Here is a 19,319-nt window from a genome sequence, read left to right as displayed (position 1 = left end):
ATGCTCTTTTAACCACTGCAACTGCTTATGAATTGATTCGCTGTGATCGGACAAATTCATACAGCACATGCCTTCAAAATCCTCGCAACCATGACCTTGAGCTAATAGCAAAAAGTCAATTGCCACTCTATTCTGCAAAATTGCGTGGCGTAAGCTATTTTGATCTCCTAACAGAGTTTCTATTACCTCAGTGGTGACTTTAGCTTGTTTTTCAGCCCAACAAGCTAACCGTCCTATCTCCTTCAAAGCTCTGCCTGCTGCTGCCCCAGGTACAAACATGGATAAAAACACTCTCTCAGTGGGATTGAGTAAGGTAACTTCATCATTGCAATTTGGTGGGAGACCCGTGACCGCCCGTTTTGTACGTGCGGCGTTTTCTCCCTTGGTCACATTTTTCCACCAGTTTTGATTTGGGGCTAACAACGTTAATTTGCCAAGATACCATGGACCACCTATCGCATTTTTCGGAATTCCCTGCCATGCCCTGTCACCACATATCAAAAACACGTCTGGCGGCAAGGCTTTCGGGGTGCCATTGTTCCAAATTTGTTGTTCCCCTTTTGTTCCAACCCCAAGGGCTCCCAATCCTTGTTTTGATGTGTCATTTGTGCCACAAAATGCACCTTTATGTCTATAGTCATAGTAGTTTGCTTTCGGTGTGACGTTTGTCCACCCCATCCAATTAAATGATCGATAATAATTTACGCCAGTAAAGGCAGGTCCTCCAAAAAATATGCAGGTTTGAGTCCAGTTCTGGGAGGCATTTCCAATTCTCATTGATCCTAACAGTTCTAATTCTTGAGGGTCCCAAGGCAGCGTAACATTCAGGCTATTAAGGAGCGTGGCACTACAGTTACTAACACTCTGAGAATTAATACAGTTCTGCTTACTATACTTGCTAAAGTCTTCTACCTTAAAACCAGGCACTCCTATCAAACATGTCCGAAAAGGCTCTGTAGCAGAAGCAAGCGATAGACAAAAGGCTTGTTGTCCTGTCTTATTCGCCCAGGTAACCCACATGTTTTCCCTAGGTTCAATCTTGTGGAGGGTCATTACGCCGGAATCAATATCCCCAGGGTCAGGATCTTGAACATCTTGGTTGTCAGGCGGATCATGTCGAGTCAGAGCAGGTTTTACAGCTCGACTAGGTACCCACACTGGACCGCAATCTGTGGAGACACATATAACCTCGACCATTAAATATAACAGGAACAGGCCCCATCCAAATTCCAGAGACTGGATCTCTATACATCACTTTGAGTTGCGGGAGTATTGTTGAACTATTGAACTTAAGGTTTTGATGGTGAATCATCACTGGCGGTTCCTCTCGATCACCCATGAGACAGAGAAAGTTCAACGTAAAGAGCACACGATGTAGCCTTTGCTGAGCATCTGTCTCTACTCCCTTTTGTTTACCTAGATAGTCCTTCAATACTTGATGAGTGCGTTCCACTAATCCTTGTCCCGTAGGCGAATGTGGGATCCCTGTCGTGTGATCGACTCCCCATCTTAGCAAGAACTTTCTAACCTTTTGACTAACATAAGCAGGCCCATTATCAGTTTTAATGCGTTCAGGCACTCCTAATACAGCAAAGCAAGCAAGCAAGTGTTTACATACATGATGTGCCTTTTCTCCGGGCAATGCGGTTGCCCAGATCATTTTTGAAAATGTATCAATGGTCACATGTACATACTTCAAGCGACCAAACTCTGGGATATGTGTGACATCCATCTGCCATAACTCTAACGCCTTTAATCCTTTTGGGTTCACTCCTAACCCTATTCCTGGGCCATGGCTCCCACATTTCGGGCAGGCTTGGATAATGCCTCGAGCCTCATTTTCTGTTAAATTAAATTGTCTTTTTAGCCCTTTTGCATTTTGGTGAAAATTCTCATGACTCTGCCTAGCTTGTTGAAATTTATCCATAGGAGGCACATGACACACTGGACTAACCAGGCTGTCAGCAAGTTGATTGCCCTGGCCTAATCCAAGGTCTAGCTGATGACTACAAATACGGATAACGCAACAGGCAGCTGTTCTTTGGTCAAGTATAGATCGCAACCGAATAAATAAACTCCCCAGCCTAGGATTAGCTGTCTCTCTAAGTAGAGCGTCTTCCAGGCGTGGCACTATTCCAGCCACATATAATGAGTCTGTTACTACATTCAAGGGAGTGCTTAGCCAATTGTTCAAGGCCCAAACTACTACGGTTAGTTCCAATGTTTGAAGGGAATCTCGAGGTTGTCCCTCTATGATATGCTGACACCATTGACCTTTTTCCTGCCAAACACAGGCTGCACGCCGCAAGCGTTTGCCTGCATCTGTATACACAGTGATACCATCTGACAATGGGTCTCTCTGTACCTTGGGTCTTTCTAGCCATTGATTTCTTTTTAGAACTTGCCATAATTTCCCTTGTGGCTGTTGTGAATGCACTCTCCCACTGTAGCCTAACAAGGCTTCTTGCATGGCAGCGTCATTGCGCAGCCACCATTCTAAATCTACAGCCTTAACAGGTATGCTAATATCCTCTGGTTCTTTACCACTGATTTCTATGATTCGTGATCTTCCTTTTCGTATCAATTCACCTACTGCTTCAGTTCGCGTTTGAATGCTCGTTTTTGGTTGTACACTTAAGAATACCCATTCTAAGACATTGAACACATTCTCTTTTGTTACCTTCCCTTCGCATTTGTCAGTGGCATCACCAAAGAAGGAGAAGAGAGTAGCAAGTTCCCCCTTTTTGTTTTGCCATTGACAAATGACTGCATATGGTGAATCTTTCCCATTACATATTATCAGAGACACTGGCAACATTAAAATGCGTCGAGATGACCACGTCGATTGCAGTTTTTGTGCAATTTGTTGTAGTGCTGCTTGCTGCATCACTGTCAGAGTAATGCTGTCGGCTGGATGATTGCTTCTCAATAATTCTGTTAAGGGTGCAATGTCAGTATTGGAAATACCAACACAGTTCCGCACCCATTGAATGTCTCCAAGCAGGGTTTGGACATCAGTCAGTGTGCGCAATTGAGTTGCGAGCTCGGTTTTTTGTGGTCGAATCTTGGAGTCTATGATAGACCATCCGAGATATTTCCAGGGAGCTGTGCGCTGCACCTTTTCGGGTGCGATAACAAGGCCTTTTCTTGATAATACGTCGGTTAATTGCTGCAAAGACTCTTCAGTGAAAGGCTCCTTTTGGTAGACTGGCTAGAATTTGCTTGGTGGTCTTATTGGCATTGTCAAAAGCCAATACTTTGAACATCTGTTGTTTACCGCTGTCATCTAAATCAGGGTGATTCATGATTGCTTCCCACAGTCAGTCAACAAAGTTACTATATTTTTCTGTAGTTCCTTGCATCATGGTACCAAATGACGGAATAGTAGATCCTGGGAGGCCGAGAAACGCCTCTAGGGCAAGTTGCACCGATCGCTGTAATAGGTTTGCTGGAAACGTCAATTGTACTTCCAAGTCACTAAATTTTCCGTGCCCTGTGAACATCTCTGCCGTGACTCCACGGAGGGGGTCTCCCTCCCCTTGTCTTCGAGATGCTTCATTCATAGCTCGTTGTTGCCAGGAGGATTCCCACAACAAATATTGTGTTGGAGTAAGCAACAGTCTCATCAGGTTACGACAATCATATGGACACATCAGATCAGCAGAAAAAATCCAGCTGACAATTTGTCGGGTAGCCTCAGATTTTACTCCATAAGTTGAGATGGTGGTGCGAGCTTGTTGTAAAATTTTCCAATCATGTGGTTCCCATTTGCCAGTATTGTTTACATGTACAACGGGACACGCGAGAGGTGGAGTTCCGCCCAAACTAGCGGCTGCTCCCCACTGTCCTTCTAGTATAGCGTCTCTAATAATGCCATTCCAGCGTGCAGTTCTCGGAGGTGTTGAGGGATTCACTAGCCATGGAGGCATGTTATCATCCTTCCTCGCCACACGTAAATCTAACTCGTCGAGCCACCTTAAAACTGTCTGTAGCAGTTTGTCTGTGGACAGTTTACGACTCTTGTCCGGGGGTGGAGTTGGCGGACCAGACGAGTCACTGGAGGGGGGTAGCGGTGGATACAAGGGAGGCGGAGTTGCTGGAGGCGGTGCTGTGGGCGGAGGGCGACACGCTGCTCCTCCCAAATCGATGAGATCAGTAGACGTTTCAGGCCCCTCCCCTGCTGGAGTTTTCTGAGGAGGCGCTTCCGCATTTGCATTACTTTTCTGTTCTGGTTTCGCATCGGTCACTTCCGCTTTTCCCGAGTTTTGCAAGGGGTTCAGCGGCAAGTCTTTACTTTTCTCAGGAGGGTCAGAGTCCTCATTAGCTCGAATTTCAGCAACAGTTTTACACACAGTCCCGGTCATTCCCTTTACCGCGGGCAGCCCAAAGAACCGCGCAATAGGTCCAGGCTTACTTTCAGGTTTTAAGGCGGCCGCTCCTGGACCTAACATTTGAGCAGCTGCACAGGCTACTTCCCGCTCCGCTTTCATCGCTTTTAAAGTCTCTAGCACAGTATGCCACAACCCACGGACGGCTTTTATCTCTTTCTCCTCTTTTTCATCCCCCTCGATTGTTTTTTGCCACATCGTCCCTCCAAAATCTCGCCATTCCGAAACAGAAAACAGCATAGGTGTGTCAGAAAAATGACCCCATCGCTGTCCTAATTTAATTAACTTTATCAACAGTTTCGCCGGTACTTCATTATCTCTCTTAGAGAGGATTCCAGCGAGTAGCATGGAACTTATCAACAGTTTCGCCGGTATTTCACTCCCTCTCTTAGAGAGGATTCCAGCAGGTAGCGTGGCCGCAGCTTCTACTTGCATCACTGCGCCTGGGAGGCGAGAGGCCACCTCGCACCGTTGTCTGCTCCCGCCTTTGCGCCCGAGCAGCACTTCTCCCAGCCGTGGTTTCCCACTCCCCTCCTCTAGCTGCTTACCGCAGACTCGGAGAACTCAGTCCCGCTGAGCTATGGATCTCTGTGCATCCTCTGCTACCAGATGTCGGAGTGGGAGACGGACCCGGAGTAACGATGAGTCTCAATATGAGTATGGTCGTTCTCACTTTATTCAAGTTCACACAGAGTATATAAAGACAGACAAGCAGAGCACGCGCTAGCAACAGCTATACGATTGGCTTATAGTCTCTGTTCACGCGCCTAGAGCGCTCACACAATTAGTGCAGACCTCTTGTCCACGCGCAGCAGATGTTTCTCTATCTCCCAGAGGCAGTACCGCTTATCACTTACTTATCATGTAGCTACTTCTTCATACTTCTGTTTCTCAAGGACAGTTCACAGCCTCCTCCGGGCTCTCATCCCTATCAAAGACTGGGTTGCTCATTGTAATCAAGTCATGCCCTTTTTCACTCAGCCATTCCTCCACATCGCTCTGTCATTTCATTTGAGAAAAGGGATAGATGTTTAGAAACTTCTGCTTGTGAACAATGGGAAAACCCTATCCCGAAAGGGGAAAAGGTTACTAGGCCAGGAGTTAGCAAGGCTCATGGGCAGGGCTTTAAACTAGAAGGGAAGGGGATAAAACCAGGCCCACTGATAATGAGCCTGGGGGTAAAGGGCCAAGGATGGGGGTGAAATCGGGAGCCCAGCTCAAGTGCATCTACGCTAATGCACGTAGCATGGGCAACAAACAGGATGAGCTGGAAGCCATGGTGCAGCAGGACAGCTATGACGTAGTCGCCATCACAGAAATGTGGTGGGATGACGGTCACGACTGGAATGCTGCGATGGATGGCTATAAGCTCTTCAGGAGGGATAGGCAAGGAAGGAGAGGCGGGGGTGTGGCTCTGTACATTCGGGAGTGTTTTGACTATATAGAGCTAGATTCCAGTGATGATAAAGTTGAGTGTTTATTGGTAAGGATGAAGGGGAAGGCTAACAAGGGGGATTTTGTGCTGGGAGTCTGCTATAGACCGCCCAACCAGGACGAGGAGGCTGATGAAGTATTCTATAAGCGGCTGGCTGAAGTCTCGCAATCGCCAGCCCTTGTTCTGGTTGGGGACTTCAACCTGCTGGATATCTGCTGGAAATCTAACACAGCAGAGAGCAGGCAGGCTAGGAGGTTCCTTGAGTGTATGGAAGATAACTTCCTGACACAACTGGTAGGAGAGCCTACCAGGGGAGGCGCCTCGCTAGACCTACTTTTCACAGAGAAGGACTAGTGGGAGATGTGGAGGTCGGAGGCTGTCTTGGGCTTAGCAATCATGAAATGGTCAAGTTTTCAATTCTTAGTGAGGTAAGGAAGGGGGTTAGCAAAACCTCCACCTTGGACTTCCAGAGGGCGGACTTTAGCCTGTTCAGAACCCTGGTTGGGAGGGTCCCTTGGGAGATAGTCCTGCAGGGCAAAGGGGTCCAGGAAGGCTGGACGTTCTTCAAGAAGGAAATCTTAAAGGCCCAGGAGCAGGCTGTCCCCATGAGGCGCAAAATTAATGGGAGGGGAAAATGGCTGGCCTGGTTGAACAAAGAGCTTTTGATGGGACTTAGGGGAAAAAAGGAAGGTTTACTGCCTTTGGATGAAGGGACAGGCAACTCGGGAGGAGTACAGAGATCTTGTTAGGTTATACAGATTAAAAATTAGGAAGGCAAAAGCCCAGCTGGAACTCAACCTGGCCATTAATATAAGGGACAACAAAAAAAGTTTTTAGAAATACGTCAACAAAAAGAGAGTCAGGGAGAATCTCCATCCCTTACTAGATGCAGGGGGGGAACATTGTGACCAAGGACGAGGAGAAGGCTGAGATACTTAATGCCTTCTTTGCCTCTGTCTTCAATAGTCGGACCAGCTATCCCCAGGGTGTTCAGCCTCCTGGGCTGGAAGATAAGGATGGAGAGCAGAACAACCCCCCCATAATTCAGTAGGGTAGTGATGGTGCCTCTGTACTCAGCCCCGGTGAGGCCTCACCTCGAGTGCTGTGTTCAGTTCTGGGCCCTCACTACAGGAAGGACATTGAGCTGCTGGAGCGTGTCCAGAGGAGAGCCACCAAGCTGGTGAGGTGTCTAGAGAACAAGTCATATGAGGAGAGGCTGAGGGAACTGGGCATGTTTAGTTTGGAGAAGAGGAGGCTGAGGGGAGACCTCATTGCCCTCTACAACTACCTGAAAGGAGGTTGTAGAGAGGTGGGTGTTGGCCTCTTCTCCCAAGGGAATAAAGACAGGACCAGAGGAAATGGTCTGGAGTTGCGGCAGGGGAGGTTTAGATTAGATATTAGGAAGAATTACTTTACTGAGAGAGTGGTCAGGCACTGGAACAGCCTGCCCAGGGAGGTGGTGGAGTCACCATCCCTGGAGGTATTTAAGAAGCGTGTAGATGTGGCACTTCAGGGCATGCTCTAGTGGCTGAGATTGTTGGGTTGTGTGTGTTTGTAGGTGGGTGTGGTGTGTGGTTGTGGGAGTTTTTGTGTGGATTTTTTTGTTTTAATTTTGTTTTTGGTGTTTGGCTTTTTTGGTGGGTTTTTTTTTTTTTGTGGGTGTGGTGTTTTTTTTTTTTTTTTTTGTGGATGGACTCAATGATCTCAAAGGTCCCTTCCAACCAAGAAGACTCTGTGATTCTGTGATCCCTTGGCTGCCCTGCACTTGCTGTGAGAGCTCACTCAAGATGGTCCTCTCCATGATCTTTCCCAGTACCGAGGTCAGACTGACAGGCCTATAGTTCCCTGGATCCTCCTTCCAGCCCTTCTTGTAGATGGGCGTCACGTTGGCCACCCTCCAGTCATCTGGTACCTCTCCTGTTGACCAGGATTGTTGATATATAATGGCTTGAAGAACCTGGGAACAGTTTGCCCAGAGAAGCTGTGGCTGCCCCATCCCTTCAAGTGTTCAAGGCCAGGCTGGATGGGGCTTCGAGCAACCTGGTCTAGTGGTAGGTGTCCCTGCCCATGGCAGGGGGTTGGAACTAAATGATCTTTAAGGTCCCTTCCAACCTAAATCATTCTATGATTCTATGTGTTGACTTGTTGCTTGTATACATATGCATATATTTGCAGAACTTTTTTATTTTCTAGGATCCTTCTGTTACGCAAGTGACAAGAAATGTTCCTCCAGGGCTTGATGAGTACAATCCTTTCTCTGATTCAAGAACAGTAAGCACATTTATTTATTAATAATGCTGTTAATCTTTTTAGGTAAGATTTGTGGAGTTTGGGACTGATGTAAAACATACAGCTTGGGGGACAAGAGACAGGAGATCAGCCCCACAGAAAAAGATCTGGGGGTTTGGGTTGATGGCAAGTTGAATATGAGTCAACAGTGTGCCCTGGCAGCCAAAAGGGCCAACCGGGTCCTGGGATGCATCAAGCACAGCATAGCTAGCTGGTCCAGGGAAGTGATTGTCCCACTCTATACCACGCTGGTGCGGCCTCACCTCGAGTACTGTGTGCAGTTTTGGGTGCCTCGATATGAGAAGGACATCAGTCTACTAGAGTGTGTCAAGAGGAGGGTGACCAAGATTGTGAAAGGTCTTGAGGGCAAGACTTAGAAGGAGCAGCTGAGATCACTTGGCTTGTTCAGAATCTAGTTGGAGGTTTTTAACATGTGGAGTCCCCCAGGGGTCAGTACTGGGTCCAGTCCTCGTCAATATATTCATCAATGACCTGGATGAAGGGATGGAATGTACCCTCAGCAAGTTTGCTGATGAGACAAAACTGGGAGGGGTGGCTGACACACCAGAAGGCTGTGCCACCATACAGCGAGACCTGGACAGGCTGGAGAGTTGGGCAGAGAGGAACCTGATAAAATTCAATAAGGGCAAGTGTAGGGTGCTGCACCTGGGGAGGAATAACCCCCTGCACCAGTACAGGTTGGGGGCTGACCTGCTGGAGCTCTGAGGAGAAAGACCTGGGAGTCCTGGTGGACAATAGGATGACCATGAGCCAGCAATGTGCCCTTGTGGCCAAGGCGGCCAATGGCATCCTGGGGTGCATCAGGAAGAGTGTGACCAGCAGGTCGAGGGAGGTCATCCTCCCTCTCTACTCTGCTCTGGTGAGGCCCCATCTGGAGCACTGTGTCCGGTTCTGGGCTCCCCAGTTCAAGAAGGACAGGGAACTGCTGGAGAGGGTACAGCAGAGGGCTACAAAGATGATTAGGGGCCTGGAGCATCTCTCTTATGAGGAGAGGCTGAGGGACTTGGGTCTTTTTAGTCTGGAGAAGAGAAGACTGAGGGGGGATCTGATCAATGCTTATAAATACTTAAAGGGTGGGTGTCAAGAGGACTGGGCCAGTCTTTTTTCAGTGTTGGAAAATTGCATTCCTCATCTGAGTAGATTGGTCTGCAAGAAGGTCAAGAGCCTCAGATGTCTGGTTAGTTATAATTTCAAAAACAGCTTGTAATCTATTTATCCTATTTAAATTATAAATGGGGTCTCTTGCTCCAGAAATCACCCCGTGGGGATTCCATGTTGCTGGTCCATAATATTATATAATTCGTTCAGGTGGCCATTCATCTTTTCCCCATGATTGGGAACCCCCTTTAGTTAGGGGTTTATCAACTGATTGTCGTTCTCTTATCAAATCATCATACACATTAACCCCTAACTCGTTTCCTTGAACTTGTGGTAATAAGAAAAATAATGGTCTAATATATCCTATATAACATATCCCTGAGCACTTTGAAGGTAACCTTCGGTAGGCGTGTTGCCCACAAATCCAGTAATGGCCCTTCAAAGCCCAAGTCCCGTTAGCAAATGGGCCTTCCCATGTTTCATTATCCTGTGGTATTTCATAGTATAGGGTTTCTTTTGATCCCAATGGTCCTACTGCTATACTGAAATCGCCATAGGAATCGCAATAATCACATTCCAAGGCTCCCGCATCTGGGTGCCGTTTACAGTTACATCCCCTATCGTTCTTAGTTCGATTTGTAGCTGACCAAAATTTTCTAAAATAGGTCCTAGTTCCATTTGAGTTTTGCAAGCCCCATTGATAAACCCTTATTACATGATTTTTGCTAATGGTATTGTCCCGCTGACAAGCCAGGAATAAAGAATCTCTAAATCCCCTTTTCGCGTAATTTCTCTCGCAACTGCTTTACATCCACTGTGCCAAGGTTCTTTGAAAGAGCACTTTACCCAGGTGCCATCTATAAGCTTTACATGTGTTTGGTTCCATCTTCCTCGGTGTCTAAAGCAATTATAAGGTCTACAATAAGGATCATAACAACCCATTCCTGGTGACAATGTCCACCCACATCCACTTTTACCTACATTTTTCCCTCCCAGCTTGGTTCTGTTCAGACAGTAATTTCCTTTTCCTGGGTACTGTATTTTCCATGTACCTCCTTCTTCCTTCCAGAACCCAGTTCCATTATGCACTATACTTAAGTCACTCACCCACCATTTAGGCTGGACAGGCTGGGCTACCCATGGCCAATCTTCAGCTCCTCCTGGACCTCCATGGACCCAGCAATTACTGAGGTTAAAAGCCTTGGCTACCTCTTCCCCTAGAGTCAAAAATTGGTTTCCCCATCCCAGACTTCGATTTTGCCAATAATATAGAAACGTGATCATTACTAAAAATTTCATTTTGAGCTTATCTTTCTACGCTTGATGTGGCAAGTGAATATACGGAAACAACTCAGTGTCTGCTCACCAGTTGCTGGAAGTTCAAATAAGGGAACTCCTTTCCTTATGGATCTGTACTGTAGACCCTTTGGGTAAACACACGGAATTCCTCCTGAGGTCTACCCAATTGCTACTGGTCTGATCCACTCTTTATAAGAGTTAGTTTTTGTCTCCCACCGTAGACTAGGACAAATTTATTTATTTTTTCAAATCAAGGTCTGGTATGGCATGTGCTTCCACTGCTCAATGCCTATTGGGTTGCAGCCAGTAGCGGAGTTCAGAATTTCTTGTTGTGGCAAACACAGAGATCAATCTGATCTTGCCCTTGATTTTAACTTATCAAATACTACTAATCGGGTCTTTTTCTATGGAAGGTTAGCCGCAGTTTCCCCTTCTCTTTCTCTAGCTCTGAAGTCCAGTTTTCCGGGGCCTTGGACGTCTTGACTCGAGTATGATGAGTCCACCCGTGTTTGGCAGTCTTAACTGCTGTTTCCATGGTTAATAACGCTTGGTACGGTCCCTGCCACTTTGCCACCAGTGGTGCTTCTTTCCATTCTTTAATTAGGACCCAATCTCCTGGTTGGATGCTGTGGACAGCAAAGTCCAAAGGCAGGGTCTGTGCCAGCTGAGCTTCCCATCGAAGAGATTTCACAAGAGACAGTATCCTGGCCAGATTTTGTTTCAAGTAGACGTCACTTATTTCTACCTCCCCACTAGGTCGAGAGTTAGCAGAGTAAGGGATTCCAAACATTAATTCAAAGGGGGATAATTGAATGTCTCCTCTGGGTTTGGCCTGTATTCTAGCTAAAGCTAATGGTAGAAGATGTATCCATGGCATTTTGGTTTCCAAAACTAATTTTAAAAGATACTTCTTAATCTCCCCATTCATCTTCTCTACTTTCCCTGAACTCTGAGGCTTCCACAGAGTATGGAAATCCCATTGTATTCCTAAGGCCACCATAACCCCTTGAAGAATTTTTCCAGTAAAATGAGTTCCTCTATCTGAGTCTGTTGCCTCTACCATTCCATATCTAGGAATTATTTGTTCTAAAAGTACTTTACTAACTGATCCTGCAGTTGCTGAAGCAACTGGAAATGCTTCTGGCCACGCGGTTAGCTGGCATACTATTACCAAAAGATACTTAAGTCTTCCTGCTTGGGGCATTTCAGTAAAATCCACCTGACATCATTGGAATGGGTGTACAGCCCAAGGTCATCCTCCTCTAGCAGCTTCCCTTGTAATGCGATTATTGACCTTAGCACAAATTAAACCACCCTCAATTCCTCTTTTTGCTAAAACAAAAAGACCCAAGGCAGCGTATGTTTCGAGGAAGGCTTCTGCTAACCCTCGAGAACCCCAATGACTCCCCTCATGGAGTTGTTTTAATATTTGCAGGGCCAAGGCCTTTGGTACCCATTGTTTACTGTTCTTTGTAAACCAATTATTCTCTCTTTTTTCTGCTCCACTATTTTTAATTCTCTCCAGCTCCTCAGGTGGAAAACACATCTTCTCTGGCAGTGGTGGAGTCACTGGGAGCAAAGGGAGGATCCTAGATACTTCTGGCAAAAGTGCTGCTTTTCGAGCTTCTTCATCTGCCAATCGATTACCTATTGCCTCCTCCGAGTATCCTGTCTGATGTCCCCTGACATGTACTATAGCCACTTTCTTTGGTAAATTCACCACCTCCAATAGGCGAGTAATTAAACCTTCATGAGCTAATGTTTTTCCTCTACAGGTTAATAACCCTCTTTCCTCCCATAATTTTCCAAATGCATGAGCCACCCCATATGCATATTTTGAATCTGTAAATATGTTTACTGTTTTTCTTTGGTACAATTCACAGGCTCTTATTAATGCATACAATTCTGCAGTCTGTGCTGACCATGTGGAGGGTAGCTTCCCCCTTCTCGCAGTTCTCTTCCTTTTACCACAGCATATCCTGTAACTCGTTTTCCTTTTATTACCCTTGAGGATCCGTCAATAAACACATTTTCCCCATTTGGCCAAGGGGTATCCCTTATTTCTTCCCTAGCCTGTGTTTGAAGATCTATTACTTGAACACAGTCATGCATTTCCTCTGGATCTCCTCCCTCAGGACCAGCTAAACAGGAGGCCGGATTAAACCCTTCCCCGCTTCTTAATTCTAAATCCTCTTGTTCCATTAAACAAGTTTCATACTGTAATAACCTAGCACTGGTCATCCATTTAGAAGCTCTTTCAGTTAACAAAGCTTTAATTTGGTGTGGTACTTTAACAATGAGAGCTCCTCCTGCTGTCAGTTTTCGAGCCTCCATTACCATTAAAGCCGTGGCTGCACTATTTTGTAAACAATGGGGCCACCTCCTGGCCACAGGATCTAACATTTTAGAAAAATAGGCCACTGGTCTTCAACTGCCCCCGTGTTCTTGCACTAGAATCCCTTTAGCATGGCTTTGTTTAACATCCACATATAATTCAAATTCTTTTTCCCGGTCTGGAAGGGCTAGAGCCGGAGCTTTGGTTAACTTATTCTTTAACATTTCAAAGCTCTGCTTCCCTTCTGGTGTCCATACTACAACACTGGGGCTGTCTTGCGTTAAGAGATCATACAGGGGTCTGCCTAAAGCAGAAAAGTCCTCAATCCAGATCCTGCAATATCCTATTAGTCCCAAAAATTGTCACAGCTCCTTTTTAGTTTTAGGTAATGGCACCTCTACAACCCCTTGAATTCTTTCTGGATCAACACACCGCAAACCTTCAGTCAAAATATGTCCCAAATATTTAACCTTCTGTTCCACTAGTTGTGCCTTCTTTTCAGATACTCTAAGCCCTTTCTTAGCTAGAAAACTAAGCAATTCCACGGTGATCTCTTCCACTGCCTCCTCTTGTTCTCCTGACAGGAGTAAATCATCTACATATTGTAACAACCTAATCCCTGGGGTGGAGTAAATTCTCCCAATATTTCTTGTAAAGCTTGCCCAAACAGAACCGGTGCTTCTGTGTATCCCTGCAGAAGGACTGTTCACATCAATTGTTGCTTCACTAATTTCCCCGCTTCTTCCTGTTTCCACTCAAAGGCAAAATATTGTTTACTATCATCTGTAAGTGGGCATCCCCAAAAAGCATCTTTTAAGTCGAGCACTGAATAATAGTGGTGTGAGGTGGGAATTTGGTTCAGGATAGTATAAGGATCTGGAACCGTAGGATGCCTTGGCTTAATAATCTTATTTATTATTCTTAAATCTTGTACCATTCTATAGGTACCGTCAGGTTTCTTAGCTGGCAGGACGGGAGTATTATAGGGAGACATACACGGCTCCAAAAGACCTGCCTTTAGTAAGGACTCAATAATGGGTTGCAGTCCCTTTTTTCCGTCTCTTGAAATAGGGTATTGCTTTTTAGAGACCACTTGACCAGGCTGTTTTAAAGTAACCTGAAGAGGTTCCATATCTAGTTTTCCATATTTCCCTGGGACTGCCCACACCTCTGGGTTTATTTTAGCATAAGCTTTCTCAGACAATTTGCACAAAGTCACAACAGTACTTGCTTCTTCGTCACCCTTTATGATGTTAATCTGCATCCCCAATTTAGCCATCAGGTCCCTCCCCAATAAATTGCAATCACAATTAGGAACAAACAAAAATTCATGCATCTCAAACTTATCTCCTATATCTATTAATAGCAGCTGGATGAAATGTACCCATTCATCCTTTCCACTTACTCCTTGGATAATTAAAGATTCTCTTGACAACTGTCCCCCCTTAGGCACAAAGTTTAAAGTAGATCGAGAAGCTCCGGTATCCACTAGAAAGTGTACCTCCTCCCGATTTGGACCCACCCGACAGGTTATTAAGGGCTCCAAGGTGGTGGCTCCCTGGAATAGTGGGAGCCCCTGACACCCCTAACAATCCATTTCCATCAACCAGTGGACTTCCTCCTCATTAGGATCCACCTGCCTCTATGGGCACTCCCTCTTCCAATGTCCTTTTTTCTTACAAATAGCACACTGATTTCTTCCCAGCTGAGGCCTGGGCTGACCCCTCCCCACCAAGGAAGACAATCCTGACAGTTACCCCTCCCCTTCAACCCTGGGGGTCTCGGCATTTTTTCCTTAGGAGGCTGTAAAAGCTGTGCCATCACCCTTGTCTTTGTTTTTGCTCTCTCTTCATCCCTTCTTACATACACCTGCTGTGCCTTTCTAACCAACTCGTCCAAAGGCCTGTTTTGCCAATCCTCGTCCTTCTGTATTCTCCTCCTTATGTCAGGCCAGGACTTGGTGACAAATTGTACCCTCAACAGTATGTCAAAGGCCGGTCCCTCGGGGTCCAACCCTCTCTGTTTTCTTAAGGCATTCCTGGTCCTTTCCAACCAGTGAGAGGGACTCTCGTCTCTCTCCTGTTCTAGGGACATAGCCTTTGTCATATTGTTAGTTCTGGGAACTGCTGTCTTAATTGCTCTTATCAAATAGGCTCTGTAATCCCAAAGGCGGATTAGGTTAGCCTGATTGTTTAGATCCCAGTTGGGGTCCACCTGGGGGATTGCATCATCAACCACGGGTGCATTCTGCCCTGCATTCCCTGCTGCCTGTGGGTGTTCATCTTCCCACAACTGACGGGCTTTTTGCAAAATCATTCGTTTTTCCTGTGGCCCAAATAAAATTCCCAGAAGAAAATCCCAGTCCTTCCAGGTATAATCTGCATTCCCTAGATATTCATCTACCTTTTCCCCCACCCCTAGGGGGTCATCCAGATATGGGGGTAATTCCTTTTTCAACCCTCTTATGTCCTGAGTTGTAAGGGGTACAATTACAAACCCAAATCCCCCCCCTTGTCTGCCCAAAGGGACCTGGCAAAGAGGCATCTGATGAATGCCTGCCTCCTGGGTTTTAGGCACCCTTGGTGCTTCATATTGTGTTCCCCTTCTAGTTCTAGATGGGGACATAATCTCTTGCTCATCCTTCCCTCCACTGTTGTCCTCTTTAAGAGGAGCTGTAGGGATGGTTTCTCCCTGATTTTCTTGATCTGGGATTTGGGGGTATAAAGGCCCAGCAGCTACTCCTGGGGGACCTGGAGGGGCTCGGTGATAGGGCGGGGGAAGACACTGAAGAACATCCCATGTCTCCTTCTCTATCCCCTTCCCCCCCCACCCCATTTTCTGACTCTCCCTTATTTCTTCTCCCTCTGACCACATAAATTCCTGTCGGTGGCGCTCTTAACCATATTTCCCCACATGCTTTTTCAAGAAGTCCTTTCTCAGCATCATTCAAATACAAGCATAAACATTGACAAAGACTAACATCATCTGACCCAAGAGGAGGCCATCTAAAACCTTTTTGCAAATTATATTCAGGCCAGATAAAATAACAAAACTTTACCATTGTTTCCTTAGTTACTTCTGGGTGAATGTGTAGATCTCCCCAAGATCTTAACATTCTCCCCAAGGGACTTTCCGGGGGTATTTCGGGATCATCATCCCGGTTGTTGAGACCCATTCTCGACTTTCCCTTACTGCCCTCCCTGGGCATCCTCCCTCTTTTACTCCCCGAATTTCCCATAGTACTCACCAGTGAGGTTTCCAACGGTCTCTCCCTGCAGACCTCTTCACGGACCCCTGTGGTCCATTGCTTGTCTGTCTCCTGAACAGTCTCGGGTACCAAATCAGTCGTCCAGTGCCAGCAGCCGTCGAAGGGAACTGATCACTGAAATTCTGGTGAGGCGTGCCGTCAGCTCTGTTCGTCGTCTGCCATCCCTGGAAGGTGGAAGGATCCTGGACGAGCCCCTACTTGTGCAGAAAATCCTGTAGCCAGAGGTCGATGTTCATAAAGGAGACAGAGGAGTCCTGCAAAGACTTTATTCGAATAAAGGGAGAGTCCACTGGGGCATTCCCCCGTGGGCTCTCTCGATTTTCCGGAGGACGCAGCCTCCATTTTATCCTAATTCCCCAGCTGCATGTAACCCTCTTCCTTTTCCCATTGGCTGAGATACTTGGAAGGTACACACTTCCCAATCCGCCTATTACATAAAAGCTTAACTTTTGTGGTTTTATAGTTGTCTAACTTTTGCATTTTCAGTTAATTCCCCTATTTTTTGGTTATCTCACTCCTGCAGTTTCAATTAACTCTCCTATTCTTTTGGCTATCTCACTCCGGTAATTTCATTTAACTTCCCTGTTTGTGGAGACACTCTTATCCGTATTTTATCACCTGTTTGCGAAGACACTCTTATCCCTATCTTATCCCCCCCATACTCCTGGTGAATAAACTACTTCACACACATGGGAAAAATCTATTCAAGAAAGAACTTCTTTTGAGCATTTATCTTCAGCCAACCTCCTCTCTTCAGGAGAGGTCATACTAATTTGCTTTTTCTCCTAGCATGGCTGTGACAGCAAGGCATGAAATAAAAAGATCTATACCAGAAGTATCATTTGGGGTAGGGACAAAAAGGGGTGCTGTAGAGAAAGGTTGGTTGAATTTCAAGATATAAGTATCGTATCATAATCTGTGTCCCGGTTTGAAGTAAAACCGAACCAATTTTCTGTTCTGTAACTTTACATCCTAGCTAGGCCTCCTCTAACTCTCTGAAATTAACGGCGTATTGTGGAGAAAACTGCTCGTTCTCAGAATGATAAGCCCAATGTTTGTGCTCCATGCCAAGGAATGGTATGCAGGGAGGCTCTTGCTTATATTTACTGCCATAACAACCAAGGTCAGCCAATTTTGTTATTTGCTCCCTTAGAGGGTCGGAAACGGAAAAAACGTAGAGGGGTCACCTCGGTGGGGAGGAGCGGACGGGACAGGTGACCCAAACCTGACCAACTGGGGTATTCCATCCCATCTGCCCCATGCTCAGTATAAAGGCTGAGGGATCAAAGGGTCAGCCCCCTTCCTGCGATGGCCGACGTCCAGAGAGGACTCTGTTCATCTGCCTTTGATCCCGATCCATGTGTTCCTGACTCCAGAGCTGGAATCCAGTTCCCATTCGTCGCTGAGTCCAGTCTGGGACTTCCCCAGTGCCTGCCGGTGATGTGACTCTCATCCTGGGAGCTTGATACGGTTTTGTATATATTGTATCTATTTCATTATTTTCTTCTTTATTTTTATTTTAATATTAATTCTTCATTAAAGTAGTTTAGTTCATTCTAAACTTCTGAATCTCCTTATCTCTTTCTCCTCCTCTCTCTCTCTTTTTGGGGGGGAAGGGGGGGGGGAAGGGCCATCTGTCGGTCTGGTTTTGGTAAATTAGGCCAAAACCATGACAGTCTGTCACTGAGGGTCAAGGACCATGTATCTGTGAAGTAAAGTCTCTCTAAAAAAGTCGACTTGGTTCCTCTGGCCAAATGTGGGTGGTATATCATGATATGATATGATATGATATGATATGATATTATGCACTGATGCCTAGAGGTTATTGCAGTCCTCACAATGCAAGTCTGAGTAATTAGTGTTAGAGTTGGAGTTGGACTAGATGATCTATATGGTCCCTTCCAACTCTAAAAAAATTCAGTGAAATTCAGAGTTACACCCTTAAAAAAACCAGAATTGCTAACCATCTGTCTTGCTGCGAATGTCTTGTCAGTCTTATCTAGGTTGTAAGTCAGTCAGGTATCTCTCTTCCATACCCAAATCCCTAAGCTACCAACAGCACTTGGACAGGCAACCAACACCCCATTGCCAGACATGTATGACAAAAATAAGTGTCAAGTCATAGGTTGCAAGGGACCTCTGGAGGTCATCTTTTTCAATCCCCGCTATTCAAAGTTGGTCACTAAGTTGCATTGTGCAGCATCTTGTCCTGGTGAGTTTTGAATATATCCAGGGATGAAGATCCTGTGACCTCACTGGGCAACCTGTCCCAGTGTTTGGCAGTTCTTGCAGTCAATTTCCCCCCCCCCCCCCAATATCGAATTAGTTTGCTGTGTTCCAACAAGTGCTGTGTAATAAAAGCAGCAGCATCTTTTCCCGGCAATCCCATGCGTATGCTGATGAATAAGGGAGTTCAGAAATGAAAGAGATACATTTTATATATAGTAAATTATGTATCAATTAGGGCAGAATTCTACAGCATTAGTCTGATATGTGGATAAGCCAGACTGCTTCAGTATGAGATTAGGAAATGAAAGAATTCATATAGGGTGACTGTGACACTCTTCTCAGGTAAGAAACACTGATCAAGTCTTATTTTAAAATTTTCATTATGCCTGATGTGGGGCCAAGTCTTCTAGGTTCCAGAAGGATGGACTGAACTGTTAAATTTGAGAGGAGAAGGGAGAGGCTTGATTTCTGCTGCCCTGAAGCCACCTGAGAAGCCTATGTCTATGCATCTACTGTGCCTTCTTTTGTCTCAGTTTTTGGGATGCTCTGGTATGAACTGCATAAGGTGCTCATCAAGCTTAAAGGAGTTACCTGGCAAATGCCATATTCACTGGTTTCTTTCAAAGCTGCCTCAGCAATTTTTATTCCTAGAAATCCTATGTCAATAAAAATCTAAATAACAGAGACAAAAGTATACTGAACGATGAGAATTCCTGTTCTGCTTATTTAATAGTTCTAAATCTCAGTGTCTTTATGAAATGTCCATTACTTCTCAAAAGTGGTTCCTGCAGTTACCTAGTTTGACATCTTCAGGATTTTGATAGTTATTGTGACTCTCTCCCACTTGCATCTTTTGTGCTGATAAAACATTTGAGGTGACCTTTAGAAAGTGGATGTTTGCTTTTGGTTCTTAACAACAAATCAATTGCTCCTATAACTAGCTCTAATCTGACCACT

General features: G+C 45.6%; 1 protein-coding gene across 2 annotated transcripts in view; it reads left to right on the top strand.

Moving 5' to 3' along the window:
• LOC141476564 (secretory carrier-associated membrane protein 1-like) overlaps positions 1 to 19,319 on the top strand; it is an 82,569-nt gene that overhangs the window by 10,396 nt on the left and 52,854 nt on the right. The window contains exon 2 of one of the 2 annotated variants that reach the window (XM_074165257.1): positions 8,017 to 8,094. The exons of the other annotated variant lie outside the window; for it this stretch is intronic. Coding sequence (XP_074021358.1) covers positions 8,017 to 8,094 — 78 coding nt within the window. The remainder of the gene's footprint in view (positions 1 to 8,016; positions 8,095 to 19,319) is intronic. 2 annotated transcript variants of the gene reach the window in all.

This window comes from Numenius arquata, chromosome W (assembly GCF_964106895.1).
Source record: "Numenius arquata chromosome W, bNumArq3.hap1.1, whole genome shotgun sequence".
NCBI lineage: Eukaryota > Metazoa > Chordata > Aves > Charadriiformes > Scolopacidae > Numenius > Numenius arquata.
Note: the sequence above shows the minus strand (reverse complement) of the source record. Positions and strands in the feature narration are given on the sequence as shown.